The sequence below is a fragment of the Saimiri boliviensis genome, chromosome 1 (assembly GCF_048565385.1).
Source record: "Saimiri boliviensis isolate mSaiBol1 chromosome 1, mSaiBol1.pri, whole genome shotgun sequence".
In the NCBI taxonomy this organism is placed as follows: domain Eukaryota; kingdom Metazoa; phylum Chordata; class Mammalia; order Primates; family Cebidae; genus Saimiri; species Saimiri boliviensis.
In genome coordinates this window covers 87,811,623-87,825,756 of record NC_133449.1, presented here as the reverse complement: position 1 = coordinate 87,825,756, position 14,134 = coordinate 87,811,623, and the positions used below count along the sequence as shown (strand labels likewise).

Sequence of the window (14,134 nt, the reverse complement as noted above, 5' to 3'; positions counted from 1 at the left end):
ATCCTCAATTTTCCTATTGAGAATTGCATAAGTATCGTATAAAAGGAACAAACAAACAAATGGAACATAATATGTTACTTGGAGATATGGAGCTAATCACCAAAGAGAACTATTAAAAGACATTTTCTCTGGGGAGTAAGACTGGGGGTGATGAGGGGATAAGTGAGAAATTGTTGCTTTTTATATACCGTCTTCTAAACTATACTGATTTGTTTTTATGTGCTTGCATTATCTTAATGAAAATAATGTAACAATTGTCCCCACTTGTAGATGTACAACAAAGCCAAAAAGTGAGTTTTGGGAGTAACCTGTCATTAGTCTCAGGAATAGTATTAAAAAGGAAGGTGTAATTAATATTTGCAATTTGTGTTACCACCCATTTAAATATACTGTATTTTCAAATAAGCCACACAGCAAGAATAAATTCCTTTGACATTTCCTAGGCTTTGTCAAGATTTGTCTGTTGCAAGGAATTCATTCCTCTACCCAAACTTCATTTAAGCCTCTGTATCCAATTAATGTTATGCCAGCATGTCCCTCTAATCTCTTCTTTGCTTCTCTAGTTCTTTGTACTTCATTCCCATTTTAATTTGCCTACAAAAGTATCATAATTTTTACTTGCTTAAACTCTGCACTGAGTGTCTTTTAAGAATGTTGTACATTTTCGCTATTTCTATCTGTTTTTCAGCCATAGACAACATCTGATACAAAGCTTGTCTTACAGTCCTGTCAAGAGTCAGCAGTATAAACTGGTTCTATAATCACTAGGCTTCCTAGCAATTTTCACCTGTTTCTTCCACTCCTATAAGCTGGCTGAAGACATCAAAAAAATCAGACACACCATTTAAAAATGTGATTCCTAACTCTTCAAAATGGGCCAACTACTTGTAAAATTCTGAAGTACGTATTAGCAATTAGTCTGTGGCTCACCACAGACAGCAAGGAAAAGGTCAACTCCTATATAGACAATAAGATATGATTTCCTGTAGAGAAATTAAGAGCAATAATAAAGATGACTAAAAGTCAGACTGCTTTACAGTGTATCAACAATTCTACACAATGACAGTGATAAAATATTCCTCTTGAGAGGGAACATTAACACTGCCCCTCCTCCACCTTGGTAAACCACTATAACCCAAAATGATGAGACTCTATTAAACCTCTGGGTTTTACACATGTTAATTTATAACCTGGTAGGCAAAATTACACTACTTAGTGCCTGTCTCTTTCAATTTTAGGGAGAACTACTGGTGTCTTCTTCCTAGTCTTACGAGAAGAATGTCAACAGCATAAATTAAAATGGGAATTATGCTTCCTGCATGTCACATGTATCCCTTTTTCTTAAATAAGTATGCACATAATTTTTTAAAAACCCAACAACTGTAATCTCAAAATACCTTTATACTGCATATAAAGGAAGTTGATTCTTTCATCAACTTGTTCTATGTACAATATTTATTCTATGCAAATATTGGTTAATCCAGGAAAATTCAAGACTGATATGGTTTGGCTGTGTTCTCACCCAAATCTCATCTTGAATTGTAGTTCCCATAATCCCCACGTGTTGTGGGAGGGACCCACATTGAATCATGGAGGTAATTGAATCATGGAGGTGGTTTCCACCATGCTATTCTCATGAGAGTAAGTTCTTATGAGAAAAGGGGCTTCCCTCTTTCTCTCAGCTCTCATTCTTCTCTTTACTGCCACCATGTGAAGAAGGATGTGTTTGCTTCCCCTACTGCCATGACTGTAAGTTTCCTGAAGCCTCCCCAGCCCTGTGGAACTGTGAGTTAATTAAACTTCCTTCCCTATGAACATATCTTTTCCAAAGTGCTATGAAAAAAGGAAACAGGTTCTGCTTGAGGATGTTCAGGAAATCATAAAGTGAAATGCAAGGTCTAAAATTTTCCTGTGCCAATAACACTGACAAAGCATTAGTATTTTTCAAATGTGGAAGAGTATTGTTAACTAGATCACAGGTACAGATGCAAAATAGGAAAAGAAGGCAGAAATAGGAACACTGCTGGCAGAAGAGCCAGTATATCACAAAGTGGGAGGTTGCATTTTGAGTTTAGGAAATGCGAATAGTTTACTAACGGCATATCAAAGACATGTTTCAGACTAGATGCTTTACACATGTGTTTTTTTTTACTTTTCTGGATCAAATTCCCAAATGATGTAGCATGCAAGACCACACTGACAAAGTTATATAAGATAATCGAGCCATTAAATAAACATGGAAAATGCCAGTCACAAAAGAGATTAACTCATGTCTGAAACTACAGTGAACATTCCCTCTCTGGACAGTGGAAAGCCATCAGTTCAAAACAGAACAAGTGGGGCATTTGACTTTCCTGTCGTGTCTTATCTTCTATCTTGTAATCGGTTGCCATATAGACTCTGTCTAGAATTACCAACTGCTAGTTAATGCTGTGCATGGAAAAGTCAGACCTGGTAATGTCACCAAGGAATTTGCAAGAATATTAATGAGTCCTTTTTATTTCTGAAGAAATAGACATTAGAACCAGAGACCTTCCCTTCAAGGAGAATTTCTTTTGGAAGAAATTTATATTCCCTTTGAATCCATGAACACAAGTACCTACATCATTTTCTAGCTGTGCACCCACTCTTTCAAAACATACTCAGGGGACAGCTGATACGAAGGTAAGGTTGGAGGTGTAGAAAATATAAAAATCAGTTCCTCTCAAGTGTGTTCCAAAGGCACATTTTTACTGCAGAATTTTTCATGCTGGCCTATATTTAAGGAGGCTCTTACAGCAGCTAGCATAGCATAGCACAACACATAGAGACTCCTCACTTGCTTCACTTTCCAATATTCTGGGGAATCTATAGTAGAATATATTTGTTACTCTATCCTGACATAATGTGGGCCAAATGGAGAACCATTTCTCTTATTTGAGATTTGGGTCATCATGTGTGAATCTGTGGTGTCTAGAATAAAGAAAGACTAGCATATGGAAGGAAGAATGAAAGAAACGGGGAGGGAGAAGAGAGAAAAACAAGAGATGGCGCAGTGGGGATGAGGCTGCTAAGGAAGAACAAATGAGCACCTGCTATGTGCCAGATGCTATGCCATGAGCTTTATTTATGGAAGTCTGTTTGATACTCTCAAAGATGTGTCAAGACAAAGTTCTCATTGCTATTGCTTCATACTTTACTCCATGTCACGGTTAAACATTGGTGTTCAGAATTGTAACAGTCTTGGAGTTTTCTCAATAGCATAGAATTTATTCCATGTAAAGACGAAGATAATTTAGCTTCCCCCTTTTGGCTCGAGAATACTCTATACATCCTGGTGAAGTCAAAAAGTCCTACAAGGGAGCTAAAGGGGCCAGAGCCATCAACTACTCTATTAAGTCTACAGATTTGTTGGTAATATCAATTTTAGAAACAGCTTTCTGCAAATACAACTTAGATTTTTTTTTTTTTTTTTTTTTTTTGAGACAGAGTCTTGCTCTGTTGCCAGGTGCCAGGCTGGAGTACAGTGGCGTGATCTTGGCTCACTGCAATCTCTGCCTCCTGTGTTCAAGCAGTTCTCCTGCCTCAGCCTCCCTAGTAGCTGGGACTACAGGCATGTGCCACCATGCCCAGCTAATTTTGTATATTTTAGCAGAGACGGGGTTTCAGCATGTTGGCCAGATCTCGATCTCTTGACCTTGTGATCTGCCTGCCTCGGCCTCCCAAAGTGCTGGGATTACAGGCGTGAGCCACCATGCCCGGCCACAACTTAGATTTTAAAGACACCAACAAGAGAATGTGGGTAATTTCAGAGTCAGGGTAGTGTCTAGCACATTGCCAACACTTAAGATGTGAAATAGTATGTTTCTCCAATATGCTTGTTATTAAAAAGAGACTAAATATCTTTTTTCCTTTAAGTTTGTCTCAGATTCAATTGTGTTAGTGATGTTGTTAATAATACATTCTAAATTCGTCATATACAAAATCTCTGCTATTGTTGATGTAGGGCATTCTCTAATTTATGTATGGATACAATAATAATCTAAGGTTTGAGAAACAGTTCTTTAAAAAAATACTGAATTGCTATGTATTTTATCAAGAATAGTATAATAATACCTAGCAAAGTGTGCTACATATATTAGTTGCACAGAGGATATTTACAAATTCATAATTTTAAATAAAAATATTGTGGATTTACAGGCAACATACAGCATGGTAAAAAAAATACACACATATACACCCTGCCTATTTTGTTTTGCTAATTATCATTTAGAATGCTTACTGGATAAACCATTGGTTAACACAAGTGCTATTTGTCTGCTTGAGATTTTATATAAAGAGAATAGTGATAACAAGAATGTTGTGAAAGTTGTTTGGTAAATGCTGAATGAAGGCAGATAAATGAGCTGAGCCTTCTCTTGAGGTTCCAGCCTTATGGTATTAATATATTTTTATTGCTGGAGAACTTTTCAATGATACCAACAGAATTAAAAATATCTAATACAGGCTCTAGATGATAAAACATGTAAGAAATTAACATAGATATTTAAAATTAATATTGACTGAGTTTATTGAGCAAGCTTAACATTTACACATATCATGAAGGAGAAAAGTTAAGTATTGTTAACACACACAGACATTCGTATACACACAATTATATTTCTTAATGCTTCAGATGCTTTTGCTTCCTCCTTCCCCTCACAGAAAATGATTGTTACATGTAAGAGATGAGTAAATCAACAGGGGTAATAAAAATATAGGTATTTATTTGAAAATCAGCAGTTTACAAAGTATTATAGAACAAATAATTTTTAGTGCTGGTTAAAAACTAAGACAATTAAATTAGGTTATATTTTTTGCTACTTATATGTGAACTAATTACCTAATAAAAAGATATTCCTTTGTCCTACAAATGAGACTGGACATTTTAGAGGAAGTGCCAATTTCACCAGTCCTAAGAAAATTCCCACTGAAATCAGTCATGTATCAATTAGCTACAAAGACTTCATTCAATATTTCCCATGCTGATAAAGAATATATCAAAAGATATATCAAAAATCATAAGCCCAATCTTGTCTAACTCACAGCTGGAAGTACTTGATGTTTTTCATTCTCAAGTTGAAAAATGAGTGTATAATGAATTCTTAAGCTCCTTAATCAAAATATGTTATCAAGGAGAGATACAGAAATCCTATTTGCAAGATTCAGTACCACACCATGAAATAGCTTCTGCCTGTGAACAACTGGGAAATAGATACAAGAACTTTCTCAAGTGCTCAGTCAACAATAATTTCAAGTTGGTGAGGGAGGAGGGGAGGTTGTGTAAAACCATGCAAGTTAGGGGGGTCCCCAGATAGCTCTTCGTTGTCTGGGACTGTCCCAACATTGCAGTGTGTGTAGTGCTCATGGGACTTATGAAAACTCTCCCTTTGTGTCATTACCTGCCCTCCACTGCCCCTCACTTCCCATACTTACATCCCTTAGGGGAAAGGTGCTGCCTTATTCAAAAGAGAATTCAGCTTGGTAGATGACACACAATTGATGCACTGCTATAGAAACATAAATCCACAGCTATTCTTCAAGGGCAGAGAAAATAACTTTAAATGTAAGAAAGATACTTTAATTTACAATGTGTACCTAAGGAATGCTTCCTAGACATGACTTTCAGTTGTATGGTGCTCACCTATGTCATGTCAGGTACTTTAAAAATTTCTTTATATTTTAGGATGAACGTGAAATTTCTATTGTTTATAGTAAAAAATTGGTGAGGTAGCATAATTTCACATGGTTCTTATACCCTTGACTCATATCATCCTCACAATAAATCTATGAGGTGGGAAAGTAAGGTAGTGAAAGGCTAAGTAACTCATAGGTAGTATATGCTAAATGTAAGGCTGAGATTTAGGTGGGCATTTTGGCTTCTGGAGTCAATGCCCTTGGCGACTATGCATAGTGCCGCAACCTCCCATGCAAGCTTTCAGACCTTAGACTCCCAAAACACAGGGCCTCATAATCTGATCATATTAGGTATCCATCATGGAACCATATTTACAGGTGATGCCTAAATAGATACAATTAGAGGGACTAATACATGATACAGAACTAAATTTCACTCATGGTTCAAACATTTACTGTGTGACCTTGGACAAATTGTTCACATTTCTGAAGGCCAAATTTCTCAGTCTATCACATTGAAATAAAATTGTTTGTGGATGCATTAAGGAAGGCAATGATATAATCATATTTACATTTTTGAAAGGATAGTCTGACACCTGGGTGGAGATCACAATGGAGGTGCTTAAGACTATGAGAAGGCAGGAAGTGATGAGATTCTGAATAAAAGCAACACCTAAGGGAAAAAAAACCAGATCACCTCAAAGTATCCTGAAAAAAGTGGTCAGCATAGCTTTGGGTAAGTTAGCTTTTCTATGCCTCAATCGTGTACTTCGTAGAAGAGGAATAATACGACCAAGCTGTACTTTTTGAGTTTCCATCTCTTCTTTAGGAAGAGATGGAAATATATATTCTGCAGGAGATGATTATACTTCTGATTTAATTAGCAAGATACTTAGAAGACAGAGGACCACAGAGGTCAAGTCCTTCTAGAGGTTATGAGCAGGTAAAGTATATCTTGGTGTTGCCTTTGTTCTTGTCTTTGGCTTCTGGCTTACCAACAAAGCTAATGCTGCCAGTGCTACCATCCACACAGGGTGCAATCACGCTGGGTCTGAGAAAATACCTGAATGTTAATATACCAAAGTTTTGTGTAATTGATACCTACATCTCTAACACTTTATGCACATCTGTTCAAAAGAATTCCATTTCATGGTTCCCCTCCACACGCAGGCATCCCCCTCTTCCTTCCTCTGCTTTTTTTTCCTGCAGCCTTTGACATCCCATGCTATTTGTTTTCTTGTTTATTGCTCATCTTCTCTAACTAGAACATACCTTTTATGCAGAAAAGTCTAATTGTGTTCAATGCTGTATTTCTATAGACTAGAAAGATACTACAAAGGTACCTGAGATACAGCAAGTGGTCATCAAACTTGGTTTAGTGAATGAATGAATGGATAGATGAATATATTTATCTAGGACTAGCTTTGTGAGAAGACGTCTCAAAACCAAGCTTGCATCTACCAAGAGAGCATTTTGTTACCTAGTAAAACTTCCAGACCTCAAAGAAAATGCACCACGCAGAACTCAACAAACAAACAAAACCTTTAAAATGCACTACTCTAGCACTTTTTCTTGCCAGTAATGAGGGGAGTAAAACACATTCCGAATAACTTGCTTATGCACATTTGAAATTACAATAAATTTTACTCTTCTCACCAGGCACCATTAAGTTCAGGAGAACATGTCTTTGTATATATTTTAAAATCTACACTAAAGTGTTTTTCTTTCAAATGTGCACAAAAATTTGCTGTAAAAAGGTACATTAGTTTAAGTGAATTCAGAAGAAAGATTGTACTAGGGAAAACAGATTAATTATTCATGTCACCGGTATTATTTACATGCACAATGATTATCAGAAACATGTATAATTGTAAGTAATGATATTATTTTTTAATACTGAAACCATAGCTAAGGTTAATTAACATTTTTAATAAAATAAAAATATGTTCTTTGAAGTTGCCAAATGTATTTTGTTAACTCTAAATATCTTTCAAGGAAATACGTGTGAACTCTGCATACATTTTTGAAGCAATATTCATTTTTCAAGAGTACCTCCAAAGCCTCCAAGCAAGCAATAGAAGTGTCCAATATATTCAAATATTGTTTTCTTGCATGAACATTAATTGGGTTCCTTTTCAGAAAACCCAAATGGGAATCAAATGCCACTGACTTTAATAGGGTGTCTCATATGTGAAATGCACATCTCTGACAATCTACCAATAATATTTCTTGAATTCTCTATAGTTCCTTTCCTTGAATAGGTTTGCTAACTCCACCCTGAAAAAAGTGCCTCACTGACATCATGGAACTGCTCCAATATATTTTTCATTCATATTTACTGATTCTGTCTCACTATATAATTTAATTTCTTCCCAAGACTTGCAAACTGTAGTCCCTCCAGTCAAACACCAGAATCTCCCAAAACTTCATACTCTCTCTTTTCTCAAGATTTTGGAAACAAGATGAAAAAAAAATGAAAAAGGTTATGGATTCTAAAAACCAGGCAAGGATATCAGAATCAAATTTTGCTCTGAATTCAAAGAATAGAACATAATATTATTCTTATGAAGTATGATTTTCTTGCAAAGGTAAACTTTAGATATGCTGTAAAAGTAGAGTACAATATAATTTATAGACCAAATGGGATAATTTTGGGAGTCAGAAATATACTATTAATAATTACATTGAATATCGGGTATGCACGGGTACTATCCAGGCTGACTGGGCTGCATGACCTCATGATGGAAAACAGAGTTGAAATCTATGTTTTGATAAATAATTTTGAGAATATCTAATTAAGCACATCATCACTAGAATCAAAGAAAAATTTTAGAGCTGAGTACAACTCAAGAGATTCCTAGTTCAACCTACTTAGTTTACAGAGGCAGCAAGGCCAAAGTACAATGATGTGACCCACATTGTCCACATCACAGAACGAGGTAGGTGGTTATGTTAAAAGTGGAAACCAGTCTCCTTGTTTACTATGCTCTTTCCATTATACTACAATCTATCTAAGTAAAATACGCTACTAAGGATTTCTAGTCTCTACAGTTTATATGCAGCTTGTAAAATATTCTCGAAGGAAAGAACAAAAAGACCATAAAATGTGCTATAAAGAACATTCCAGAAGCAATGTCAGAAGCTTGATCTTAACAGAAACAGCACTGCTCAATTTTCTATTCTATGTGGACAGGCAAAGGAGGAAAATGTCCTATTCATGTTGGCTTACAGTTACTCATCTTGTAAGACATTGCAAGTTTAACTGGAAGAGGGGAAACATTCAGCAGCCAAAACACTTGATGATACTCCTGCCCCACCCCAAGAAGCTCTCAGAATCTCAACAAACTTTTTACCATCAATAATTTTTGCAAATACTTGCTTTCTGAGATTAGCCTTCTGGAAAGTTCCATAAAATGAGGGGGCCTTATGGAAACATTTTAAAATTACATATTCCAAGTCAAATGAATTTTATATATTTTATGTAATCCATATAAAAAGTTACTATCAATATTGCTATCTTCATATTGAAAAGGAACCATTTGATCAGAAGTTTTGCTAAATGTCCCTATTTTTGACATAAATTATATCTTTCTAAAGTAAACATCAGGCTAAAAATTGATTGTCATTCAAATAAAAAACTTCCTTTTAAAAAAACTTTTTAAAGGATATTTACTTTAAAGTAGGAATATTAACAGGACTTTATGGAGGTAATTTTGATGAATACTCCTATATTCTCTGAGTCTGTGAAAACTGAAATACACTTTTCCCCTATCACTATCCCTGCAGGATGGCTGAACAAACCTCATCTCATCTATTTGAAATGAATCCAATTTAATTCTGCCTGAGCAAAAATCTGTTTCCATAGTTTTAAAACATGCAATCACCCCAAGGTACATTGCCACTGTAGCTTAAGTGGCTCAGTGTTATCACTGAGAAAAATACACTTTGATTGAGAAAACAGTCCAGTGTCACTTTTGAAAAATGAAATGACCCTTTCCTATATACAATTTAGTAAGAGAGTTGATAAAAGCAGGCAGATATGGCCAGTATGGACAAAAATTTAAAGGAAGATGCTTATCCAACCTGCAAAAATAGGTCAAAGGTTACAAGTTTGAAATCAACGTTAGAAATTTGTCTCACATTTTAACTTCCTAGAATTCAACTAAGTCTAACAAGGAAGTACTTTAAATGCCCTATATGTATTGGTAGTCTTTCTGTATTGAAAGGATAATTGAAAAGTCAATTATGAGTTATGGAAAATTTTCAACAAATTGTTGTTACTCAAATATAAATAAATTGCTTTCTTCCCTAATGTTTTTCCCCATACATACATGCGTTATTACCTGTACTCATATATATGTATATCATATATATATGATATAGATATATATATATATATATCACCACTTAAAATGTTAAGAACTATTAGCCCAACTTTAAAATACTATTGCTATAATTGAATACTTGTAACATATTAATTCAAATTATTTAATTGCTGTCATTGGTTTGTTAAAAAATCTAAACATTTTAAATATCTATTTATAAATGAACCTAATAATCTTTTATTTAAGTCAATATCTCCTCAAATGAACCAACTATTCACTAATTGATTAGATCATTTATGTCTATAAACTGCTGCTGTCTTTAAACATGTAATAGTTTAAAAAAAGAGGCTCTTTTCATTGGCAATTAATGAGCAGTTAACTGTTTACCTTTTGTATTAATTAATATTATAAACTGCATACATCTTTATTTCTGCATTTCTAGTTATTTAGCTTTCAAATAAAACAGCTATTTTGTACTTAAAAATAATATTTCTTAATATATGTTACTAATTGACAAAACACATAAAACCAATGCTGCTATTTTTTTTTCTTATTTTGTGGCACCTATGGTTTATAGAGGAATCATGGCAACTATAATTTCATTAACGATAAAACAAGACAACTAAGAAAAATAACTATTTCAAATTATATTCATAAAAGTATTCTTAACTCCGAATGTCCTCTTGTGAGTTAATTTAGATAAAGAAAAGTATATCAATGCGTTTGAGTTTCATTTTTCCTGTATCAGATCACTTTAATAACTTGCTTCTCATTAAGTGAACCATAAATCTACAACAACAATAACAAATCATTAATGAAATAGTAGCAAAGAATGTTAAATGGAGCTACGGGGGAAGCAAAAATCTGTCCAAAGTCACAAGTCTTCATCCAAGGAACTAAGTGCTATGATGTTATCGGCAACTTTGTAAATCCTAACGAGAGAAAATCAACAAAAGGATCACACTCCAGGCAAATATTCCTACTAAAATGTATATTCCTTGACGGCGGGGGTTTTTGTTTACTGTTACCAATATATCCTCATGCCCTAGAAAAGTATCTGACACATGTAGAAAGTGACCAGTAAATATATATTTGTGAACATCCTATAAGACATCGCATTTTACTTTGTAGCCAAATGCAGATAGGAAAGAAAGAGAGAAAAAAGAAAACAAATGCTCATGTAGTTGCTATATATCCAACACTACATTTAAGAATTTACAGAATTTGTAATTTTTGGCCGTGCCTCTTCTCCTAGGACATTTCTCTATACTGTTTCTCTCACCCTTTCCCATTCAAAGTAAAAATCAGAATCTATTTTCTTCTTTTTCTGGGAACTATATGTTAACTCATATTTACGGTGCTGATACAAACAACATTTGCCTTCTATCATTTCCTTCCAGATCGGATGCAGGTCTGTTTCAAACACAAGAAGTCAAAGCAAGTTTAAAAATAATTGTCATTCTTGGTTCTTCAGAATGTACTTTTTAGAAAAGTAGGGACTGTGTGTTTGGAAAAGCTTTAAATGGCACCACTGAATATACTCACTTACTAAGTTAGTAAAACAGAACAAAATGAAACAATCAATTTTGGACCAAGGAAAATACACAATTCTCAAAAAATTAACAACTGGATATGTACCAAGACTATAAATACCAACAGGAATCTAATAGCATTTAATGGCATTTGAACAGCATCTAACAGCATTTGGAGGAAGGTTTTTAAATTTTTTTTCCTGTGCTCTTCAGTGATGGAACACTGATATCCAAACCAGTGCCTAAAATGCAGTAGGCAACCAATAATTACATCTTGATTGAATTAACATACTTCCAAGTTGTGCAAATGCCACATTTAAAAATTATATTCTTCAAAAATTTTAGGGACAAGATTGAACAATAAGCTAATTAAAGTTAAATCTAGGTGAGGGCAATTAATCACATATACAAAATATCTTACCCCATATTTTGGGTTTGTGTTCTCGGATAAACCAATAGAATTTTTTTTTTTAATAAAAAGTGAAAGAGTAGACCCATCATTCACCAAGAATCAATTCAAAATTTTTAAACTTCAAAATACAATAGAAGTATCATACTATTGAAATATCTCTTCCAAGCTTAAATTTGCTTTCATTTTATTTTGAAGTGCTGAGCTTAAACAGACAAGTTTTTTCAAATATTTCATTAACTTCTTCATTTAAACTAAAAATTGAAAATCCTATGTAATTAGAAGACAATCCACTCAGCTTGGGCTAGAGAAGGGTTATTGAATCAAGACTGTCATTTAGCATCGAACAAACCAAACCAAAATCTTTTATAAAAAAGTCCACAAACCTCTAGTGAAAAACATATACACATTTCATATTCAAACAGAATGCATTATGTTAAGCCAGTCTCAAAAAAAGCTGTAATGCCTGAGATCAGAAAAGTGTTCCATTTTAGAGAAGACACATCTGCAGAAAAGCCCACAAACATAAATAACATAGGATGAAAATGAAGGAATGAAATCCACAGGCTCACCTGGCTAATGGGTTCTTTCGTTGGGGGCTTTCCTCTTCTGGCTGTGCTAGTAGCCAGGGTCGTGGTAGTCTCCATAATTGATGTGGACATCTCTGACTGCATGGCAGTGGCTGTCGACTCAGTTGTCATAGAGGAAGGCACTTCACCAACCAGTCTCACATTTCCCACTATGGCGATGTTGGCATCGTTTTCAGCTGCCATATTCAGAACTTTCAAGCCATTGTAGTAAAGCCCAGAGAGCTGGCCCTGGAAGGGCTGGCCCTGCTCTTTCCCGCCAATTATTATGGTTGCTTGGCTATTGAAGATTGTGAGCTGACGCCCTGTAAAAATAATATTACATACATGCAAAAATGTTGATTGTGAACTCTATATCTACAAAGGATGATAAAACACATCTTTCATGGGGTGAATAATGAGAGCAATAAACTATAAGAGAGGCAATTGGCTCATAATTCATTGCTTATAAATGAGGTGTCCATGAAATGCATAATTATTGGCAAATACTTGTAAATTCTCAACTTATTGTAAATGTAGTGCTTTTGCTAAAAGACCAATCAAAGATACATATTACAAATCAGTTTTTAGTGGATCCCTTTCCCTTTTATGTCAAGATCTTATATTGTTGGTCTCTTAACTCTAAATTGTTAAATTTAAAAAAAATGTAAGATAACATTTCAAGTATTTGTCATTCTGAAATTACTACTGACAGAAACTAATACATAGTAGCTGAAATCTACTTTAAATTTTATGGTAAAAATTTTATAATTCACATAATGTCCACATATATCTAAATGCTATTCTTTAGTATTGTTTATTTTTTGAAGGCAATCATTCATTGTTATTTGGATTATTCTATTTTTCCGGCAATCACACTGAAAAGAAATACATGGTTTACACTGAGCATGTCAGAGACAAACAAAATCCAAAAATATTTTTCTGATTGGCTTTCAGCAAGTCTATCAAAACAAAACAAAATGAAAAAAAAAAATAGCTTCAGATGTAAAAAGCGGCTTCAGGAATGATACACAAACCAATGGAGAAATTATGGCACATTTCCATCAAACAGCAATCCTTAACAACAGTACCATTATCATCAAATTGAGTATCCAGTTTTAGCAGAGTGTTCTCTGCTCATAAAAGCATGCACACAACTTTAAGTTCAGTTTTAATTAGGGCTTGTTCCCAAATCCTCTTAGAAGGTTGCAAACGTTAAAGGGACTTCATTATGACTGGCAATTCATATTGCCCACTATTTAAGATTCCTAGAGTTTAAACAAAGAGTTTTTTTTTTTTTCAGGACCATAATAAAGATATCAGAACTACATATATTTTAGTTAATAATTTAGAGGCTGGAACATGTAATATAATCTATGAATGATTTATCATTTTGGGTTAATGCTTGCTGTGAGTACCTTCATAGATTGAGTTAGTGGATTATATTTAACAGTCCCTTTAACCTTAAGTTAACTGGGTAAGATTATTAAACAGCTGGTACGTCTAAAAATGTATAGAAATTATTATACAAGGTATGCAAATATTACTATCTACATTTTACTGTTTTAAATTTGTTTTTAATTTAGTTTACGGAAAATTTATTTTTTATGTTTATTAGTGTTACAATGAAGTACTACTTGGTTATGT

General features: G+C 34.2%; 1 protein-coding gene across 32 annotated transcripts in view; it reads right to left on the bottom strand.

Moving 5' to 3' along the window:
- Positions 1 to 14,134, bottom strand: part of NRXN1 (neurexin 1) — a 1,157,741-nt gene that overhangs the window by 130,119 nt on the left and 1,013,488 nt on the right. For all 32 annotated transcript variants that reach the window (XM_074400196.1, XM_039478496.2, XM_003922746.4 and 29 more), the window contains one exon: positions 12,494 to 12,813. In XM_074400196.1, coding sequence (XP_074256297.1) covers positions 12,494 to 12,813 — 320 coding nt within the window. The remainder of the gene's footprint in view (positions 1 to 12,493; positions 12,814 to 14,134) is intronic.